The 19,595-nt window shown below is 39.4% G+C and overlaps 1 protein-coding gene across 10 annotated transcripts in view; it reads right to left on the bottom strand.

The window, feature by feature from the left end:
- The window catches only part of CDIN1 (CDAN1 interacting nuclease 1), a 241,425-nt gene that overhangs the window by 60,557 nt on the left and 161,273 nt on the right, over nucleotides 1–19,595 (bottom strand). The window contains exon 11 of one of the 10 annotated variants that reach the window (XM_050797573.1): nucleotides 12,218–16,241. The exons of the other annotated variants lie outside the window; for them this stretch is intronic. Within the exon in view, the coding sequence (XP_050653530.1) occupies nucleotides 16,097–16,241 (145 nt within the window). The 3' untranslated portion in view covers nucleotides 12,218–16,096. Of the gene's footprint in view, nucleotides 1–12,217; nucleotides 16,242–19,595 lie in introns of those variants that run through there. 10 annotated transcript variants of the gene reach the window in all.

Raw genomic sequence — 19,595 nt, 5'->3', positions numbered from 1 at the left:
TTGATTTTTTGAACCTGTGCTTTGTTTTGGTGCACATAATGAATGGATACTGACAGTCACCAGACTCATATAGGCTGTCCCTGAATGTGGACATTCGCTATGTGTATATAGCTTTTGCAGCCATCTCTCTCTAATCCGTGTTTGCCTCCTAGAAGCCACAGCTGCTGAAAGGAGTATCTAGTTAAGGAATAAACAGATTTTAGGTGGAGCCAGCAGCTGATTCTTGGCCTGAGGTTGAGCTGAACTCTACACAGAGAACACACACATACAACGTAGAAGGGGACTCCAGTGAGCCTTGATGCCAACTCTCAAGCTCCCTGAATCCCCCATGGAAAGCAAGGAAGGCTCCCTAACCCAGAGATGTTATGGGTGTGGTTTCTCCCCACAACATGGAGGGTACAGTCCTGTCTCTTCTGGCTTGTGGTAGTCCAAGCGGATGGCAGAGAAGTGGGGATTTATTGTTTTGACACCTTGGGTCCCTAGAGAAACTGGATTCTGCGCTGTCCAGTCTGGGGAGGCCCTGAACTCCCGTCAGGTGCAAGCAAAGCACAGCTGTCCTAGAAAGTCCTGTTTTATGAAGCCAACGGGATGTAATCTTGACTCTTACTGAGTGTGGCCAGCAAAGTACGGGGCAGAGCTGCCTCAGCAAAAGTCATCTATAACTCACTTAAGCAAAAACTTGTAGATAAATCAGAACATAATAGCCATGTTTATAAACAAATCTTATAGGCCTTAACTACTTCAGCAATACGTGGGTGACCAAAAGAGCTCACTGCCCCCTCAGGAAGCTTTTTGCAGGAATCCCTTATCAAGAAAGTGCTTGTGTGTAGCAAAAGGAAAAGCTCCCAAGTTTAAAGAATAGGAGAAGTTAGCAACAGAGGGAAAAAAGAAGTGAAAGGCATGAAGTGTAGGAGTGCTTACCACCAGGGCAGCCTTCCTGCTGAGTTTAGCTTGCCCAGTGAATCCTAAACCTCCCAATCCTTTCATTTAGGGTCTGAACATTTTTAATTTAATCTCTAGATATGATAGGAAACCAAGGTTGGTCCCATTGGTATTCTAGAATTGCCACATTCTGCCTGCAATAGACTTCTGGGGCCAGCCTGTGAGCTTAACACTGTTTATAACCCCATTTCAGTGTACAAGGAACTCTACAGTCACAGCTGCTGTTAGACCCATTCAATTTATTAGTGTTAGTTATTTGCAATCGGTAGCAATCTCTATTTTATTTTTTTCCTTTTCCAAATGAAAATAATGGGCCTTTTCAAGAAAGTATAACAGAATCTTGCATATCAGTATGCAACAGTAATAGTTAATGTCCTATAAAATTGCTCAGACTTTTTCCTGGAGCAAGAAGTAAACAGGAAAGGCAACTGGCGTTAGAAGATGCCTCGCTGTCTGCATGAAAGCGGGACCGGCAAGAGATGATGAAGTGCTTTCGTTCCGGTGTCACAAAGGGATGGGGCTGCCCACAAGAGCTTCTTCCAGTGTCAGTTCAGTGAACTTTGGGAAACTTCCCTCCCTGACTCCAGGACAGCGCCTCCTTGAAGTGCGGTAATGAAAGCGTTTCCCCTGATTTCCTCTTTTCTGGCTTGTGGCAGCAAAGAAGAAAGACCATATCATCTGCTGGCTGATGAAAACTTGAATAGCTGTATACTGTCACCAGATCATTTGGAGGAAAAATGATAAATGCCCTAAAGAAAGCCCTGGGATGCTATATGTAAATCTGAGGTAAGGAGAGCCAATAAGGTCTGTGACAACATTAAGCCAGTTACTAGCAATGAAGCAATTATATGCACGACGGAAACAACCTACAGTGACAGCTATAACAAAGGCACAGGAAAGTGGGCAGGAGACTGCTTAAAATAATCTGAAATAAGTAGTGTCCTGAGCAGAGAAAAGTGTGGCCTGTTCCAGAGCTTGAGGGCCAGAAAGGGTTGGAATTATAACTGGACACTGAAGGTCTATATCATACAACTTTCTAATTGTTAAGTGCCTTAGCTTTTAGATGTGCCGGTGAAGGCGTATCTTATAAAATGACTGATGGCAAAGAATCACAAGGTAAAATGCAAGCATTCTGAATAAAAACAAGGGAAGGAAAGTAAAAATGAGAGTGTAAAAACTATCTTTGAAGTGATGGCATCTGACTTGGGCCAGGGTGCTGAGAAATGGGCATACTCACACACTACTTGTGGAAGAAGAAATTGCTACAATCATTCTGTGACAGGGAGTTTCCAAATACGTATCCATGGCCTTAAAACTCTGTGATCCCTTTGACTTGGCAAGTCTATTATCTGGATATTATCCTAAAGAAATATTTACAGATATGAAAAGTGACTTAATGAAGTGTTCAACCACCACCACCACCACCACCACCACGATTTCTTAGGTGCTCCTTATGTCCTTCACAGGAGAAAATGCTTATTCTGGATGCCGATGGAGGCCTCAGGTGGGGGATGGAGTTGGGAAACGAATAAACACTTAACATTCTGTGGAACAGACAAATGCATACTTTTTGAAGCACAACACATAACCTTTCTTTGCCTCTAAAATAACTTTAGAGATGAATTAAAAGTTCCGAAGAACTGGATGGTAGAAAACAAACGCATATGTGCAAACTACCTTTGTTTCTGTTTGTTTTAGGTTACTAGACAACTGGATAAATGAAAATGTTTTGGCATCATGAAAACCGTTCTTTTAATGGAACATTAAAAGGAAAAAACAGAATTATCACTAAAAGTCACATCATGGTGCAGAAAATACAGGTGCGACAGCTTTATGGGTTTATAATAGCAGATTTTACAAGACAAGAGAATGAAAATGTTGACTGAGGCTGTTGTGCTTTCCATGTCTTGACTCATTTCACAATGAAGATGTTCATCACAGTGCTATTTATGTTGACCTCCTAAATACCCATTACAGGTGACTGGCTAAATAAATTGTATTTCCATATAACGCAAGCATTAGGAACCTGCTACAAAGGGACACAGAGAGCTATATTTATAGATATGAAAAACAATCTCAACATCCTCCAAGGTGAGTAACATGTAAGTATTCTACAGTATATACAGTATGATACCTGATACGATTTGGCTCTATGTCCCCACCCAAATCTCATGTTGAATTGTGTTCCCAATTGTTGGAGGGGGGGCCTGGTGGGCCTGGATCATGAGGTAGTTTCTAATGCTTCAGCACTATCCCCCTAGTGCAGTCTTCTGATAGAGTTCTCACAAGATATGGTTGTTTAAAAATGTGTAGCACTTCCCCGTTTGCTCTCTCCTGCTGCCATGTGAAGATGCGCTTGCTTTCGCTTTGCCCTGCCACCATGATTGTAAGTTTCCTGAAGCCTCCCCAGTCATGCCTTCTGTATAACCTTCGGAACTGTGAGTCAATTAAACTTCTTTTCTTTATCAATTACCCAGTCTCAGGTAGTTCTTTATAGGGGTATAAGAACAGACTATTGTTAACAATGCTAATAGCGTCAATGTAAATGAATTGGGAAGATAATGATGTTACTTTTGTTTATCTGGAACTTTTAGATTTTTAGAGTTAATATATTACAAAAAAAGAAGCACGATTTTAAATAATGAGTTTTTTTTTTTTTTTTTTTTTTTTTTTTTAGAAATAAAAAAAACATTCTTCCACAAGAAAAAACATATTTAGCTGAGCAATTGTGATGAAAATAAAGAACATCTCCAAAGTGGGGCTGATGCAGGGAAAGACTCATCCCAGATATGGACCTGCAAGACCTAATAATTCAAAATGGAGAATTCCTGTCAGCAGGTTGCATTTTCAGGGGAAGAGGACATATTTGTAGTACAGAACCTGTGGCCTGGGGGCATTTAAGCCAAATTCTCCTTTGTTCACTTGGGAGCACAGACAAGAAGAGGTACCTCCTTCTGCACCTACTCAATTGCTCCTGATGTCCCTGAGCCTACTGCTGGGGTCCTGCACCCCTTGATGCATCTTGGTGGGGTGGAATGCTTATTCTGCTCTCGATGAAAGCCTTGGATAAACACTGAGAACCCTCAGGCAACTCAAAAGCCACTTGAATCAAGTGGATATGTGGGCAGTTGCTTTTACTGGGCATAAGAGGAACTCCCTATCCCATCCACTTTCATCCCCAAAGAAATGCGAAAGCGAAGACAATTTCATAGTTTTTCTGGATGGGTTTCTAAGCCTTCTGAACTGTTGCTTAGGGCATTAGGCAACCTATTTGGTTACGTTTAACAATATTTGTGAAACTGTATGTTTTAAGTTATACTGAGAAGTTTAACGGATATATTATTATATCATACTGCGTTATGTTTAGAAAGGATCTTTTTCCACATGAAGGTCAAAACTTACAAATAACATAGTATGAATAAGTGTACAGAATACACACTTTCTTCTTCAGACAACATTAAAAAGATAGATTCCATAGCTTAAATAATGCTCAGAAATCTTCACAAGAAGAATTTCATTAGACACAAAGGTGACAGATTTCTTTGTAAAGAGTATTATTGCCTTTACAAAGATCTGGGGTGATGGTGGTGAAGAAAAAGACTGTCGCAGGTGCATAAAATACATTGACTTGCTTAAAAATATTCTAACTTGTACATGATGCATCCAGATCATGCAATCAACTGTCACATAAATTTGATCAGCTTGCCTTTCCTCATCTTATGAATGAGGAAACTGAGGCACAGAGCAGCAAAGTGGCTCATCCAGTTTAGAAACTTGCTTTTTTACAATGAAAAGATTGTCCCTAATAAAACAAAACCAGAAGCTCAATAAAACTGTTGAAATATCACTAGACTATTTCACACTTTAGCCACATCTTACTATCAAGGCCAGAAGCTACTTACAGCTTTGGAGGTAGAGGGTGTAGGGGAGGGAGGCCGTTTATATCCTTATGTACCAGTTTTCTAGCCTGCTCTGAGATTAGTATCACATTGATACAATCAGAGAAAAAGGTGCTGGTAGGAGTTTTAGCCTATAAATAGTAGTAGTATACAGTAGTCTACTCGTATCCAAGGGGGATACATTCTAAGACACCCAGTGGATGCCTAAAACCATGACAGTACCAGACCCCATATGTACTATGTTTTTTCCTATACATACATACCTACAATAAAGTTTAATTTATAAATTAGTCATGTAAGAGAATAACAATAAAAAAGAACCATTATGACAGTATACTATAATAAAAGTTACATGAATGTGGTCTCTCTCAAAACTATCTTATTGTTCTATACTCACTTTCTTCCTGTGATGATTTGCGACGATAAAATGTCCATGTGATGAGATGAAGTGAGGTGAATGACTCAGGCCTTGTGGCGTAGCATTAGGCTACTACTGCTCTCCTGACAGTAGGTCAGAAGGAGGATCATCTGCTTTGAGTGACCCTGGGTCACCGAGCCAAGATGAGGTGGATGGCTAGATGTCAGGAGCAGAAGATGTGGCTGCTAACAGGCGGGTAGTGTACACAGCATGCATGTGCTGGGCAAGGGATGACTCGTGTGGGCAGGATGGAGCGAGCGGGCTGCTGTGAGGTTTCATCACGCTCCTCAGAACAGTGCTCAACTTAAAACTTATTAGTGGTTTATTTCTGGAATTTTCCTTTTAATATTTTGAGACAGTGGTTGACCACAGGTAACTGAAACCTTGGAAGGCAAAACCTCGGACTAGAAGGGGACTACTGCATTTTGTATCTGACTGATAGCAAGTGAGAAAAGAGTTTATGAGGGCTCAACCCAAGTGGCTACAACTCGCTACTGTCCTCATGTAAGGGTTGCCATCATCGTATTACATGGCTGGATTTTTGTTTATTCTTCAACAGGCTAGCAACTGCAACTCACACCATCTTTCCATTCCTGGGCCTCCATAACCCTAACCATTATTCCCACGATGTAAAAGAGAGCATGAATTTAAGGTGACAAAGCTCTGGTTGGTGGATGTGAAGTACGTGACGAGAACAGGACTCTCTGAGTACTGCACAGCCATTATGAAGTAACTGACCTATATGAAACTGCTACCATGGTTCACAAATTTATTGTCAGGTTCCAGCCTCTAGCTGTTCTCTGATTGTTCTAAATACTTGACAAACTGAAGCCTTTTCACTTTCCGCTGAAATTGCCTCATCTCCCTGTCAGAGCGCCATGGGGGACTCCATTACTTTTCTGACTTCTCTCCCCTCCTGACAAGTCATTTAGCTGGCTTCTTGTTGTGAAGGCTGTCCATGTCAAATTAGCCAGGGCCCCTATTGTCCTTATTACCACTCGAAAAGCCATCATGAGTAATGCTACGGGGTCCCTCAGTTGTCATCATTTGTCAGAAAGAAAGGGAGTGTGGTTACATATAGCTGACAGGTAATTTCAGTGTCTACAATTACCCCAATTAGTCTTGTCATAAACAATTCGATAAATGCACACCAATACAAACAGATAAACACACCAAGGTCTCTCACTATTAATGCTGTGTAATGGGTAAATCAGTGATATGATGCTATATTTTATTTATTTTTTTTAAACTATCCTCAGCTGTGAGCTGGCACTTGCTACCTGGTCAGCACAAATTATACTATCTACTTTCATTAGCTCATCACCACAAGGAAATTTGAAAGGCTGTGACAAAATTCATTTAGAGAGAGAAGGAAAGAGCAGATTGTTATAACACCTGCTTTAGGCAAGGATACAACAAAGGTTTTCTTTTTGTCAGTTCTAAGCAACTATGGGCTTTAAAGTTCACTATTTTGTGTTAAAACACCAACATGTGAAATATGAGAGAAACAGGGAGTTGAAAAATGATCTCCACACTGGAATTAGAAATATGATTTGGAAAAAAACTACTGCCAAATGTGCCAGTCAGCAACCATATATTTTAAAACAAGATTGTGGGCTGGTAATTTCACATTGAAGATGATCACAGCGCTCTTCAACTAAGGATTTCCCCCCTCCCTTTTTAAAACTGTACCTTAAAACCATATAAACCAACAAAGCTCACCATGTTCAGTGTCAAACTTATTTATCTACGCCAGTGCTCATAGGAATTTGATGAATAAAGGCATCAACGCTTCTCCTTGCTGGACTCAGCACAGAGGTGATAAAGACCTGGTAAATGTGGCATACTGGTTCTCTCCCATCTTCTTGAAATAGGGAATGAACCTGTTTTAACACAACACCCTCTAGGAGCACTCTTCAGTTACACTCTGTATTCAACCCTGAATGAAGCGCCCTTACGTTCGCTCTTGTGATCCACATAAATAAAGGCTCAAGATTCAACATCTGTAGCGTCCACTGCACCCTGTCTGTTTGCTGACCGCAATCTTAAGTGATGGCTGAAAAACCCAACACGAGGATATTGTTGTAGGAAATTGCTCCTGGCAACTATTTGTTCAAGCTCAAGATTTTTTTTTTTTTTTTTTTTTTTTTTTTAAAACCAACACTAAGAACCCACCAGAAAATAGGACAGGTCTCCCTAATGAGTAATCTATTTTAGCACAGTCTTGTCTAGGCATGACAGTTTACTGAGAGGCTTGAAAAACTCGTAATTACCAGTGTTACAGGGCAATTAATGTATATTACACTGCACTACTCATGGCAGCAACTGTCATTTTCTCAATAAAAATGAGTACTCTTCAGCTAAAGGTGACATTAATTGGGACTTTAATGGCTATGCAGAGGAGCTGAAGCCAAATATGAACAAAACAGCGATTCAATGAGCGACTTCAGAAACGAGAAAATTGTACTAAAATGAGATTAATTGCTGTTTAGAAAAAGGAAAGAACCTAAAAAGCTATTAAATTGCAGGGTTTGGGTGCCCGGGTGATGGTTGTGATGTTAATCTTGCATTCTCACAGCAGGCAAATATTCACTAAATTCAGAGCCTTTTGACAGCAGGAAAAATCATGTATGCTTAACTTCAATCCATCAAAAATATATTTCAGCTTTTATCAGTGTTCTAAATACTTCTGCAATTTCAAAAATTACTGCTCCATTCCTTGGCTGTCATCATGCAAATGTGAACACTGTCAATATTGCTATGAAAAATTTCCCAGCTTCAAAAGGCCTACTTCAGTGATAAAGAAAGAAAAACGTGAAGATTAGAATTGCAAAACACACACTACTAATATAACAGAAATCAAACAATAAGAATTTAATGTTTAAGTTGTGGAAACTGCTAAAATAGAAAATGATGGGGTGGGCCTTTTTTGGGGTAGAAATATCAAAGAAAAATAATTCTGAAATTCTTTCAAGGCGTGTAACTTTACGCTTAATTAATCATCACCAATAATTAGGACAGAATTTTGCAGCTTGACTTCAGGTACTATAATTGTTAATACTGTTGTCTAGTTTCTAAAGGCCTTTTTATCCTTGCTTCTACATTCTTTAAAAACAATTATATAATTGTTTTTCTTTACGGCCTTTTCAAATATCATGATGACTGTATATACAAAACATAGCACTTAAACTTTGACATGTAAGGGGGATAAACATATTTGATAACTCTGAAGTTATATACTCTGTTACTTGACTTTTTTTTTTTTTTTTTTAAGAGAGACCATCAACTTAGTATTTTTGTTAAAGACGGAGTTTTCAAAAGAGTTATATTATGGACAGAAATGTAGCATTCACAATAGCTGCCCCACAAAAAGATTAGGCCTGACTTTTGAATACTGTGCACTTTCCTACTGCATAAGCAATTCTGTTCGTTCTGCATTTTAATATTTAAAGAGCCTTCTCATCTACAGTTTAGGTCAGGGCTCAAGACGCATTAACAACCATATAATTCTGGACATACTCAAGAACCACATCCACTAAATGACAGGGGGTAGTGAAATAGTGTACTTTCCATCTTCAAATCAATGACAAGCCCTGTCTATTCGAAAAATCCAGAAATACAAATCACCTGGCCTCCATTATGAAGACTGGTTCTTGGCCACTTGTCTGCCAGAATATACTTACAGGGCCACTGTGGGAGAAGAGGAAGGAATGGAGAGAGAAGCACATGCACACCCATGCACAAGTCTGTCCTCAACAGCGGGATGCTCTGCTAGGTTTGATCTTCGAGCTGTTTTATTCACTATAAGCACGCTTTCTTACGTTTCGAATCCAAGCTTGAGTGTAATCATCTTTGTAAAACAAGTTGCTTTCAGGGTCCAGCATTTCCCCAGTATTACCTGCTCCTCCTCTTCTTCCAATTTTCCCTTTTCTTGTATCTAGACTTTTATGTTAACAGCACAATTCTTCCCCAAGAGTCTAACAAATGTTCTTTTTAGTCCTTTTTTGGGGGGTGAAAAGGGGCTTTTGTTATTCATTGTGCCATTTCAAAAACCAAGCTGCTCTTATACCTCAAAAACAGCTTTATTTTAAAGACAAAACATTCACCAAGCTCCCCCTAAAAGTCTTTTCAGGCAGAGTCCTCAGAGAAGACAGGTGCCTTTGGCTAAATTATCTCCACTGACAAACCATTCACAGAAATTTGCTTTTTTTTTTTTTTTTTTTAATAAAAAAGTACATGTCAATAGTTTGATTCCATTTTGTCTATGCAAATACCATTGATGAAAATTTCAATGGAAGTTTTCAGGGAGTGGAAGAGTTCCAAGCTAGGTATTGAAATGGGACTCAGGAATAGGATACTAATTCACCAAACTTGCCAAGAATGATCTAACCCGGTAGCCGTACAAAGGCAACTGCAAACCATCGACATGATCCCAGATAATCCCTTATACTGTATCTCTAGGATCTCATCTCCATTCTGCAGTTTACTGTGAGAGGCTCCATTTGGGGCTCCAGGTTTCCCATTTGCAAAATGGGAGCAACTTTGTCATGCTAAATTTGCTGCCTGTGAACTAGCGCAGAGCACTTGGCAGACACCACCAGCTCCAGGAATGTTAACGATTGGAATAAACCTTTAGGAGAGTTCCTAAAATGAATGTATTTGATACTGTTGTTCAATTGCTGAAATTCTTTACCCCTCACAGTTGCCACAGTGGTGCTATGAGAAAAGGTGATCACATTGAATCATGCGAAAGGCTTGCACAAAAAAGCAGGAGGCGTTGCTCTTTCAGCAAAGGCTGAAATTCCATTTTTAACCTCATTATTATTTTGCACAAATATCATACGTCTCTCTTCCAAAATACTATTTAATGGTTTAAACTGCTTATTCAGGCCCCTCCTAAGATTGAAACGTACCACAATGCCCATCAGTCTCGCAATTGACAGACCGTGTTTAAGCTGGGAATAGTGACAAGTTACAGGGACTTTTTAAAAAAAATCAATTCCAGGAGATTAGTAAGATGCGTTTTTAGATACATACCCTCAGAACATTATAAACTCAGTGAGAAGCCAAACTGGAATATCTCAAGTTTGGAAGATGAACAATATTTTGATGTGCCAAGGCTAATACATTATATGTTTCGAGTCTTACTATTAAGACCTGTAGCAACTGTTTTAAGAGATGAGTAGAAATGAAACAAATGGTAAATGTTTATTCAGTCACACAGTTCTGAAAGAAAACAACTGTTAATTTGCATTAGCTTGGGATCACTTAGCAGACTGCTTTTTAAGAGCTCTCACCTCTCAGCAGCCCATAAAACAGGAAGCTTTCATTCACATCCCTTGTACCTGCTCCAGCAATACGATATTTCATTTACATTCATTTTCCACTCACCACCAATATTCAACAAACTAAAAGTCACTTCAAAACAGATAGCATTCTTTGTCATTGGGAGGAGAAAGTCAACAGACCAAACATCTGAGAGTCAATGCAGACAGATGCAGCATCACCTACTTCACCTTCTGATATACAAAGTTCTAGAAAGATAAACTTGAAGTATGTTTTGAGTCATCAATTAAACATTCTATTTAATATATCTTTGGCATAACCAGGACAGTTATCCTGCATAAATAAGAGTTTAGTGCCCTATATTTATAGGCAGCAGAATCTAAGCTATTTAAATGAAAGTAAATCGTTTTTATTCGTCAACTTTCATTTCGAGTTCTGGGTACATGTACAGGATGTTCAGGTTTGTTACACAGGTAAATGTGTGGCACGGTGGTTTGCTGCACCTATCGACCCATCACCTAAGTATTAAGCCCAGCATCCATTAGCTATTCTTCCTGATGCTCTCCCTCCACTGCATCCCCAACAGGCCCCAGTGTGTGTTGTTCCCCCACCCATGTGTCTACGTGTTTCTATTGTTCAGCTCCCACTTATAAGCGACAACGTGCAGTGTTTGGTTTTCTGTTCCTGCGTTAGTTTGCTGAGCATAACGGCTTCCAGCTCCATCCATGACCCTGCAGAGGACATGACCTTGTTCCTTTTTATGGCTGCATAGTATTCCATGGTGCATATGTACCATATTTCCTTCATTCAGTGTATCATTGATGGGCATTTGGGTTGATTCCATGTCTTTGCTATTGTGAATAGTGCTGCAATGAACATATGCATGCATGTATCTTTATAACGGAATGATTAACATTCATTCCTTTGGTTGTATACCCACTAATAAGATAATTGGGCCAGTAATAAGATTGCTGGGTCAAATGGTATTTCTACTTCTAGATCTTTGAGTAATCGCCACACTGTACAGTCTTCCACAATGGTTGCAAATAGCAATTTTTTTTTCTTTTGTATTTTTAGTAGGGATGGGGTCTCATCATGTTGCCCAGGCTGGTCTCAAGTTCCTGGCCTCAAGCAATCCATACACCTTGGACTCCTAAAGTGCTGGGATTATACACGTGAGCTGCTGTGCCTGGCTCTCAAATTAACTTGAGAACCTTCCACCTAGGCAACACTGGGTGCTTGTAGAACATTGTTTTCAGGAATACCCAGGAATTTCCATGGCATTAAGAGATGAATTAAATCTCTTCTCAACCACATGTATGCCTATTTTAACTCTATTAGTGCCATATATATATATGTGTGTGTGTATATATATATTAAAAGCACATATACATGCTTTTATCAATAAAAATAGAAGGAATGAAGTTCTTGGTAAAAGCAAACATAAAGAACACTTAGTCAAGTAGTAAAAATATCCATGTTGTGGATATTGATCTAAAATTTAAAATACCTAAATCAATCAGACTGGGTTTCCCTTACCCAGTACCATCTAAATGTTAGAGGGTTGTTCACTTATTTTAATGTTTCAAGACAAAAATATAAAAAATAAAAGGGGAAGTTTTGGCATTTCATATAGCAAAAAGATGGATGTTTTTTCTTGTCCTACCTGTAATTTTGTTTGTTTGCTTTTTTATGTTTGAGTTGTTCACCCAGCTCGCCCCACACCTCCACCTGCTGATCTCCACGGCTTTTCCTCATACGTTTTGTAGGTCTTCGTCTCCCTTTTCAGCAGTTGAGTTATAAGGTTGGCCTCTTTTATAATTATAGTATAACTATGTCTTAAAAAGTTTTGGAACTGGCAATTCAGTGAGTTAAAATCAGAAGTTATTTTTCAATTGGCCAAATAGCTAATTCTTAAAACTGCCTTTACTTGGAATGAGGGCAGCTGGATCAAAACAGGTCTCCTCCCACAGACTGAGCTCAGGCCACTGCCTCAGTGCTCCCTCCTGTTGTACGTTAAGCATTGAGCTATCAGCAACATCGCCCTCCACCCCACACGTCACAGACTGTAAGCACCTTGAGGGAAGGAATCAAACCCATCCTTGGATGCCTGGTACCCAGTAAATGCTGCAATCCTGGCTCTGACACTAATGAATTAATATTGGACAAGTCACTTTATCTTTCTGAGCCTTTGCTTTCCTATCCATTAAAATGCTTTCAGTTTCCTGGAGGAGTGGTTAGGCTCCAACAAAATAATGAATGTGGAGGTGCTGTATAAATGCAATGGATTACTACAGGTATTGTTAATAATTAGCATTTGGATTTATAGAATAAAATTGCACTGTTTCATGGGACGAATGAAGGAGGTTCCTAATGGTCTCAACCATTTTTTGCCTTAAGGAACATATAAAAATGTAGTTCCCTAAGAATTCTAAGATGACAGTCATACCCACATAGGTTTTTTGGTTTGGGTTTGTTTCTTCTTCCCGTCTCCTGTGCCCCCACCACACCACCATCACAAACCAACACACAAATCTTTTCTAGGCTCTGGATCCTCCTCAGGAAGAAGTGAAGCGCTCAGGTGACTGGGTCTGGAGTTTCATACAGAGGCATTTTCATTATGGCAACACAATGCATTTGCAGAAGGTATCCTGGCTCTGCTAAAAGGCAGGATTCTGCCGAGGTGGCCAAGAGGTCAGGAGGACCTAATCGGTGCCCCGTCCTCCATCTCCAGCACCAATGCCCTTTGCTTCTCAGACTCACTGCTCCTTCATAACCTGTGTCCTCCCTTCACTCAGTGGTCTGGTGAAAATAACATGGATAGGAGAAAATCAGCGTGAAAAATGAACACTTGGACAGGCAGACCACCTCTCTATGGTTGTGTGGGAGCTACTAAGCTGGCCTTGACAAAAACACAGATGTGCTTTTTTGTTTTTGCTTTTTAAAAGAAGAACCACTGTCCAATTATTGATGCAATAGCACCCCATTCCTGATGTTCAGACCAGACCTAGTAACAGACAGCCACTGAGTTCAGACTGAAGTGTGCCACAGACTTCTTAACACAGCATTCATCTAGTGTAGGATGAATAATTTCCACAGACGGTGGAATTATTTGAGAAATCTATAAAAATAATGAAAGTTCAGAAACCTTGGTGAGCGGAAGTGCTATGTGAGCCACGTATCTCCAGTTCTCTAAAGGACAAAAGGCACTGCAGGTGAATCCAGGACAGGACATTATTTTTAAGTCACCAGAGCGATACCAACACATTGTTTGCTTTAGGTCATCTGGTTTGTCTTAATCACAAGCTAAAAATTCATTTATAATGCAGTATACAAATGCCATGTTTATATCAGTATCATATGCTGCTTGCTTGAAATCGTATACATTAAAATTAAGAACAGAAATCCAAGTTAATGGTCTAAGACAACCAATAACAAAACCACTAAATTCCAGTTGTCAAACATCATTTAATATGTATATTTCTGGGGTTTTTTGGAACAGTAATTATTAAAACTTAAAGCGATACGAGTGAGTGTTTATGACTTCCTATTGAAAAGCCCAACTTAAAGAGCCTTCATTTCAGGCTGAAGAAAATCACGTGGCCGTCTCTGTGCGATGGCCTACTGACTTTATATCCTCTTGTCAAACCTCAGCAGTTTTATTTGTAGTGATACATGCTGGAGAAGGTTGGAGGTTAAAGTTGATAGGAGGGGCAACAGGAAAATCAACCAACTCCTTTCAAGAGATTACAACCTTTAGCATTTCGGGTCTGTCGGCAGTTTCTGCAAACTTTACAAGTCCGGTTGGTGATGTTTTTAAAAAACTGATCCTCAAATCAGAAGTCACATGGATCTAGTCAATGGACTTTTGCTTTGAAATAATCACAAGTGCTGAATGTACCCCCCCAGTTGATGGCTGCACGGTTTTGTTTGTTTGCTTGTTTGTTTTTACGTTTTTGGTACTTAAATCTAAAATGGAAAAAATATCTGCTAACTTCTCAAGTATCTGAGATCTTGGAAAATGAAATTACTAACCCGAATTCACTATGTGGTTCCAAAAACAGGGAAGTGGCTGTTGTGAGAGAAAAAAAAAAGGAAAATAAAAAGGCCGGTGCTAAAGGCAAACTTCGTTGAGCAAGGAGACAATTTGTTAATGCACCGCTTTTTGTCCTGCAGAAGTGTTCAGATTCTTAGCAGGGTCACACTGAAAAGTGAGATATCTGGCTATGGCATCTATGCCACAGTACAGAAAACAAAGTCACAAACTAAGACCCAGCAATCACTGCGCAACATCTCATCCCACATCTATTGACCTCAACTTGGCACGTACTGGTTTTACTTACAGACACTCTCCATCAAGTACTTCTAGTTACCTGTTGTCAAATGTGTATTATGTATATCTAAGTTCACTCAATCCTTATAAGAATCCAAATTGTGCCCATTTTACAGATGAGTAAAAAAAAAAGAGAGAGAAATTGAGAGATTTGCCCTGGGTCATACAGTAAGGGACCAAATGAGAACCAAAGTTATTCCCACTGCCACTCCCCGAGACCTGTGCCCGTTCTACTCAGCTCTGCCACTCCCCAAGACCTGTGCCCGTTCTACTCAGCTACATTGCTTCTTGGGTTGTAGCTAATGAATAAATAACTTCTAGACTATTTCTCTTCATGGTTAAATTTTAAAAATCCTCATTAGCTGATTTTAATGCAGAGTGTAGTGTTGTAGCAGCAAGGGAACAAGACTCAGAGTGAAAAATCCTCAGGTCTTGTATTAGGTCAGCATGTGGTTGGCTCAGGGTCTGATAATATTGCTGGCTACCACTAATTATTAAGAAAAATGTTTTGGTATTCAAAGAGTTCTCTGTGTCAAAGTGGTAGATAGCAGTTATATAATACTAACTACTTGTGAAATTAAAACAATTCCTACCATAAATGTTAACTCAATTCATTTCTGTTTTTAAAGATTTTACTCAACCCACTGATCAGTGTTCAACATTGAGTGACTTAAATCTCCCTGGGTCTCGGTTTCCTCACTCATGAAATTAGATTATATCTATGAGAGATCTTGGCTAGCTCTAAAAAGACTGTAAGTCTGTGATTTTTTTAAAGAAAACTTCTGCTTAATTCTAATGAATAAGCTTTTCAAGGAAATAAAGATACTTACCTTTATGAATGAAAGTTAAGAAGAGAAACACAACTTTGAGAAAAGTTCACTTATAAAAAAGAGCATGGAATAAATGAAAACTCTAGGCCAACTGAAGCCGTGCAACAGCCGTCTCTTTTTTGGGAGCCCTGTTTTGCAACTGCACATAAATGCTTTAAAAATAAATTTACTTGGGAATGACCTGAAAGGCAAATTATTTTGACACCCAGAAATGTTTGTTACAAGTGTTACGGGAACTATCAACTTCTATTTAGAGAGATAATATAACACACATTTTGCAAACATTGCTACTCATTGTTTAAGATGAGGAAACGCATGCTGGTTGAAACTTTTTTTCTTTTAATGCACTAACTGCTAAGAAATTTCCAACAATTTGAAAATGTTTTTGTTATTTACAAACACATTTCATCAAGATTCCTGGTAGAAAATGTTTCCTCATCCCTGTAATTCCAGCACTTTGGGAGGCTGAGGCAGAAGAACTGCTGAGCCCAGGAGTTCCACACCAGCCTGAGCAACATTGTGAGATCCCATCTCTACAAAAAATACAAAAATTAGCTGGGCATGGTGTCCTGTACCTGCAGTCCCAGCTACTTGGGAGACTGAGGTGGGAGGGTCACTTGAGCCTGGAAGAGGGGGACACCAATGCTGCAGTGAGCCATGGTCCTGGTCAACAGAGTGAGACCTTGTCTCAAAAAAAAGGACATGTTTCCAACTTTTAGTGATACCTTGTTTTCTTTTACTCACAAAGTAGCAGTGTGAGTGTGGGGAACCATGTATTTATACATGATATGCATATATATGTATGATATGCAGGTAACAGATAGTTTTGTTTTTGTTTTTGAAATAGATGAAGCATTAAAACAAAGAACACAGCACACCAGGAGTCCGAAGCACTCAGTTCAAGTCCTGGTGTAAATAAGTTGGACACTAAACAATGCAAATGATTTAAATGGTACTGAATATTAGGAATTTAACTACTCCTATCATAAACACCTTTCTTTCCAACCTAAATTTAACAGAAGAGGACAACACATGTCCTTAATATCCCATATCTATTTTCTCCATTTCCACGTATCTATTTTTGTTCCTTCTCTATTTTGCACTTGTATTTCAGCAATAATTTCCCACTTGGCCTCCTTTCCCCAGTCTCTCTACTATTTCCACTCCCCAATACAGACAAACAAACTTCCAAAAACAAACAAAGAGCCCCACAAACCAAACACCTCTAATTGGTCTTCTACATGGTAGCTTAATAATACTGCTAAATATCAAATGAATTATGTTAGCAGTTTGCTCAACAAAACCATCAGCGCTGCCCCAGAGACACTGAAGTCTGTGGTGTCGCACAAAGTTTTTCTTTACCTGGATCCTGTTCCTTATGCTCTAATTGTACTAAAAACTGTTTTTTTTTTTTTTTAAATATATATATTTCTGTGTCCTATGATTTGAACCATTTTTCATAAGTAATATTCTTTTTTTTTTTTGGAGATAGCGTCTCACTGTCACCCAGGCTGGAGTGCAATAGCGTGATCTCGGCGCACTGCAACCTCTGCCTCCCGGGTTCAAGTGATTCTCCTGCCTCAGCATCTCTAGTAGCTGGGATTATAGGCGTCCACCCCCACGCTTGGCTAATTTTTGTATTTTTAGTAGAGACAGGGTTTCACCATGCTGACCAGGCTCGTCTTGAACTCCTGACTTCAGGTGATTCACCCACCTCGGCCTCCCAAAGTGCTGAGATTACAGTCGTGAGCCATCGCACCCGGACTCATAAGTAATATTCTTAAACGAGTTAGTTTAACTGATATGAATCAATTCTATGTTTACACCCTAAGAGTATCTAAAAATATATTCATATTTATTGATAGATGCATAAAATAATATCAATAACAGAATAATATTATAGGTGAGGAAGAAAACTAGGTAACAATTGTTTTGAAAGTTCAAGAGACTTGTCATTTGGAGCTCTCCACAGTGAACCATGCATATTTTTGGAAAGTAACAGTTGTTTAAAATAACAACGAGGCCAGAATTAGATTATTCAGAATGTAATATATACCAACGTTAAACAAATGGTTAATTTAAAAATATATAGTAAGTTCATTCTGGCCAGCATCATGTCTTTAAAAGTTCAGTACTTATCACAGAGCCAAAATTTAATGAAAAATAATGACAAATTTCCTTATCTTTTATAGGGTCCTGGGATGATAACAAATGAAGTGTTTAACTTAATATAAATATTTTAATGGTAAAAATGAATCACAGCTCTACAAATGCTTGGAAAAGTGCAATTTTTTTTCCCTTCAGTTTTATTATAATCTATCAGGAACCTCTGATGGTTAAACTGTATGTATAACCCTGGCTGGGTTTCCATTAAGATCCATTTATCATAATCTGCTCATACATACACTCTAAAGTATACAGATAATAAGAACATCACCACTTATTCACCGTTTCTGCTTACTGGCTTATGGATATATACAAAAGTGGTTGCAAATGATGATATTACAGGTACTCAGCTGCTTCTGGGATGCAGAAAGCTAGACATGGCAGTATTCAGGTCAATGGCCATGTATCAGAAAAACTTCATGCCACAGAGATGTCCTATAGCCAGAACATTCGATGTCTCAAATTACACATGGGCTGATTAGAACTGTACACAAAACAGCAGTACGGTTGAAGGCCATTTTCAAGGTTATCCTCTGAGTTTGATGTGCAGAGGGGGTCTGATTCAATTTGGTGAAATGAGATTCAACTCAAACATTTACTGAGATTTATTTTATCACAGCTGGTTGGAAAAACCTTCCCGATCACTTTGTCGTGATTTGAAAACAATGTATTCATTCATATACTTGTTTATTTTCTGTCTTGCTCATCACAGTATGACATCCCTAAGGACAGGGCCCACATCTGTCTTGTTCATTTCTGCATTCCTGGTTCCCAGAATGGTGAACACAGTAGGTGCTCAATAGGTACCTACTTAATGAGTGAAGATATTACCCTTGCTGTCAAGGAATCTATGTGAATCTGGTACACTGGACAGGGCAATCAGACCACCCTGAGGGAGACCTAGATCCCAGGATGCAGCTAGAGAGATATTCAGACCCAATAATCCTCTGGCTTCTTAATGAACATAGAAAAGATGCTAATGTGGCTGGCTGACATTTGCTTCCCTATGGAGAAACCAGGATAACCAACAGGGCTGTGCGTAGGGACCAGAGGCCTGGGGGGAAGTACTCAGTAGTCTGTTGCTGTCTCCACTGAGGCAGATGTTACTCTGAAGATCTTGCAAGGAAAGTGGGCCTTTTACGCTATGTCCCCTCATTGCAGAATTCCTCTGTACCAATATCAGAATAGAGTGAAAAAGACTAATTTTTCCCATTAAATGGAAAGACAGAAAAAAAATGTTTGCAAAGTCAATCATCTGGTGATGGATTTCATGAAGGTCTAGTAAATTTCAGGGAAATAGAAAACCAAAATTTTCAGAGACATTTTATGAAAAACAAAATGTCTTTAGAATGAAGAATAAAATGCTTAAGTCAATGGGTTTATAGACAGCCTCGTGGTTTTTTTTTTGGTTTTATTTTGTTTTTTTGAGACAGGGTCTCCCTCTGTTGCCCAGGCTGGAGGCAGTGGCATGATCATGATTTACTGCAGCCTCGACCTCCAGGGCTCAAGCAATCCTCTCACTTCAGCCTCACAAGTAGCCAGGACCACAGACGCATATCACCATGCTCAGTTAATGTTATTATTTGTAGAGATGGGGTCTCACTATGTTGCCCAGGCTGGTCTCAAACTCCTGGGCTCAAGCACCTTTCCTGCCTCAGCCTCCCAAAGGGCTAGAATTACAGGTGTGAGCCACTGTGCCTGGCCTACCTCATGGTTTCTCT

The sequence above is a fragment of the Macaca thibetana genome, chromosome 7 (assembly GCF_024542745.1).
Source record: "Macaca thibetana thibetana isolate TM-01 chromosome 7, ASM2454274v1, whole genome shotgun sequence".
Classification (NCBI taxonomy): domain Eukaryota; kingdom Metazoa; phylum Chordata; class Mammalia; order Primates; family Cercopithecidae; genus Macaca; species Macaca thibetana.
The sequence above is the reverse complement of the archived record's forward strand: the minus strand, read 5'-3'. Positions and strand labels throughout refer to the sequence as shown.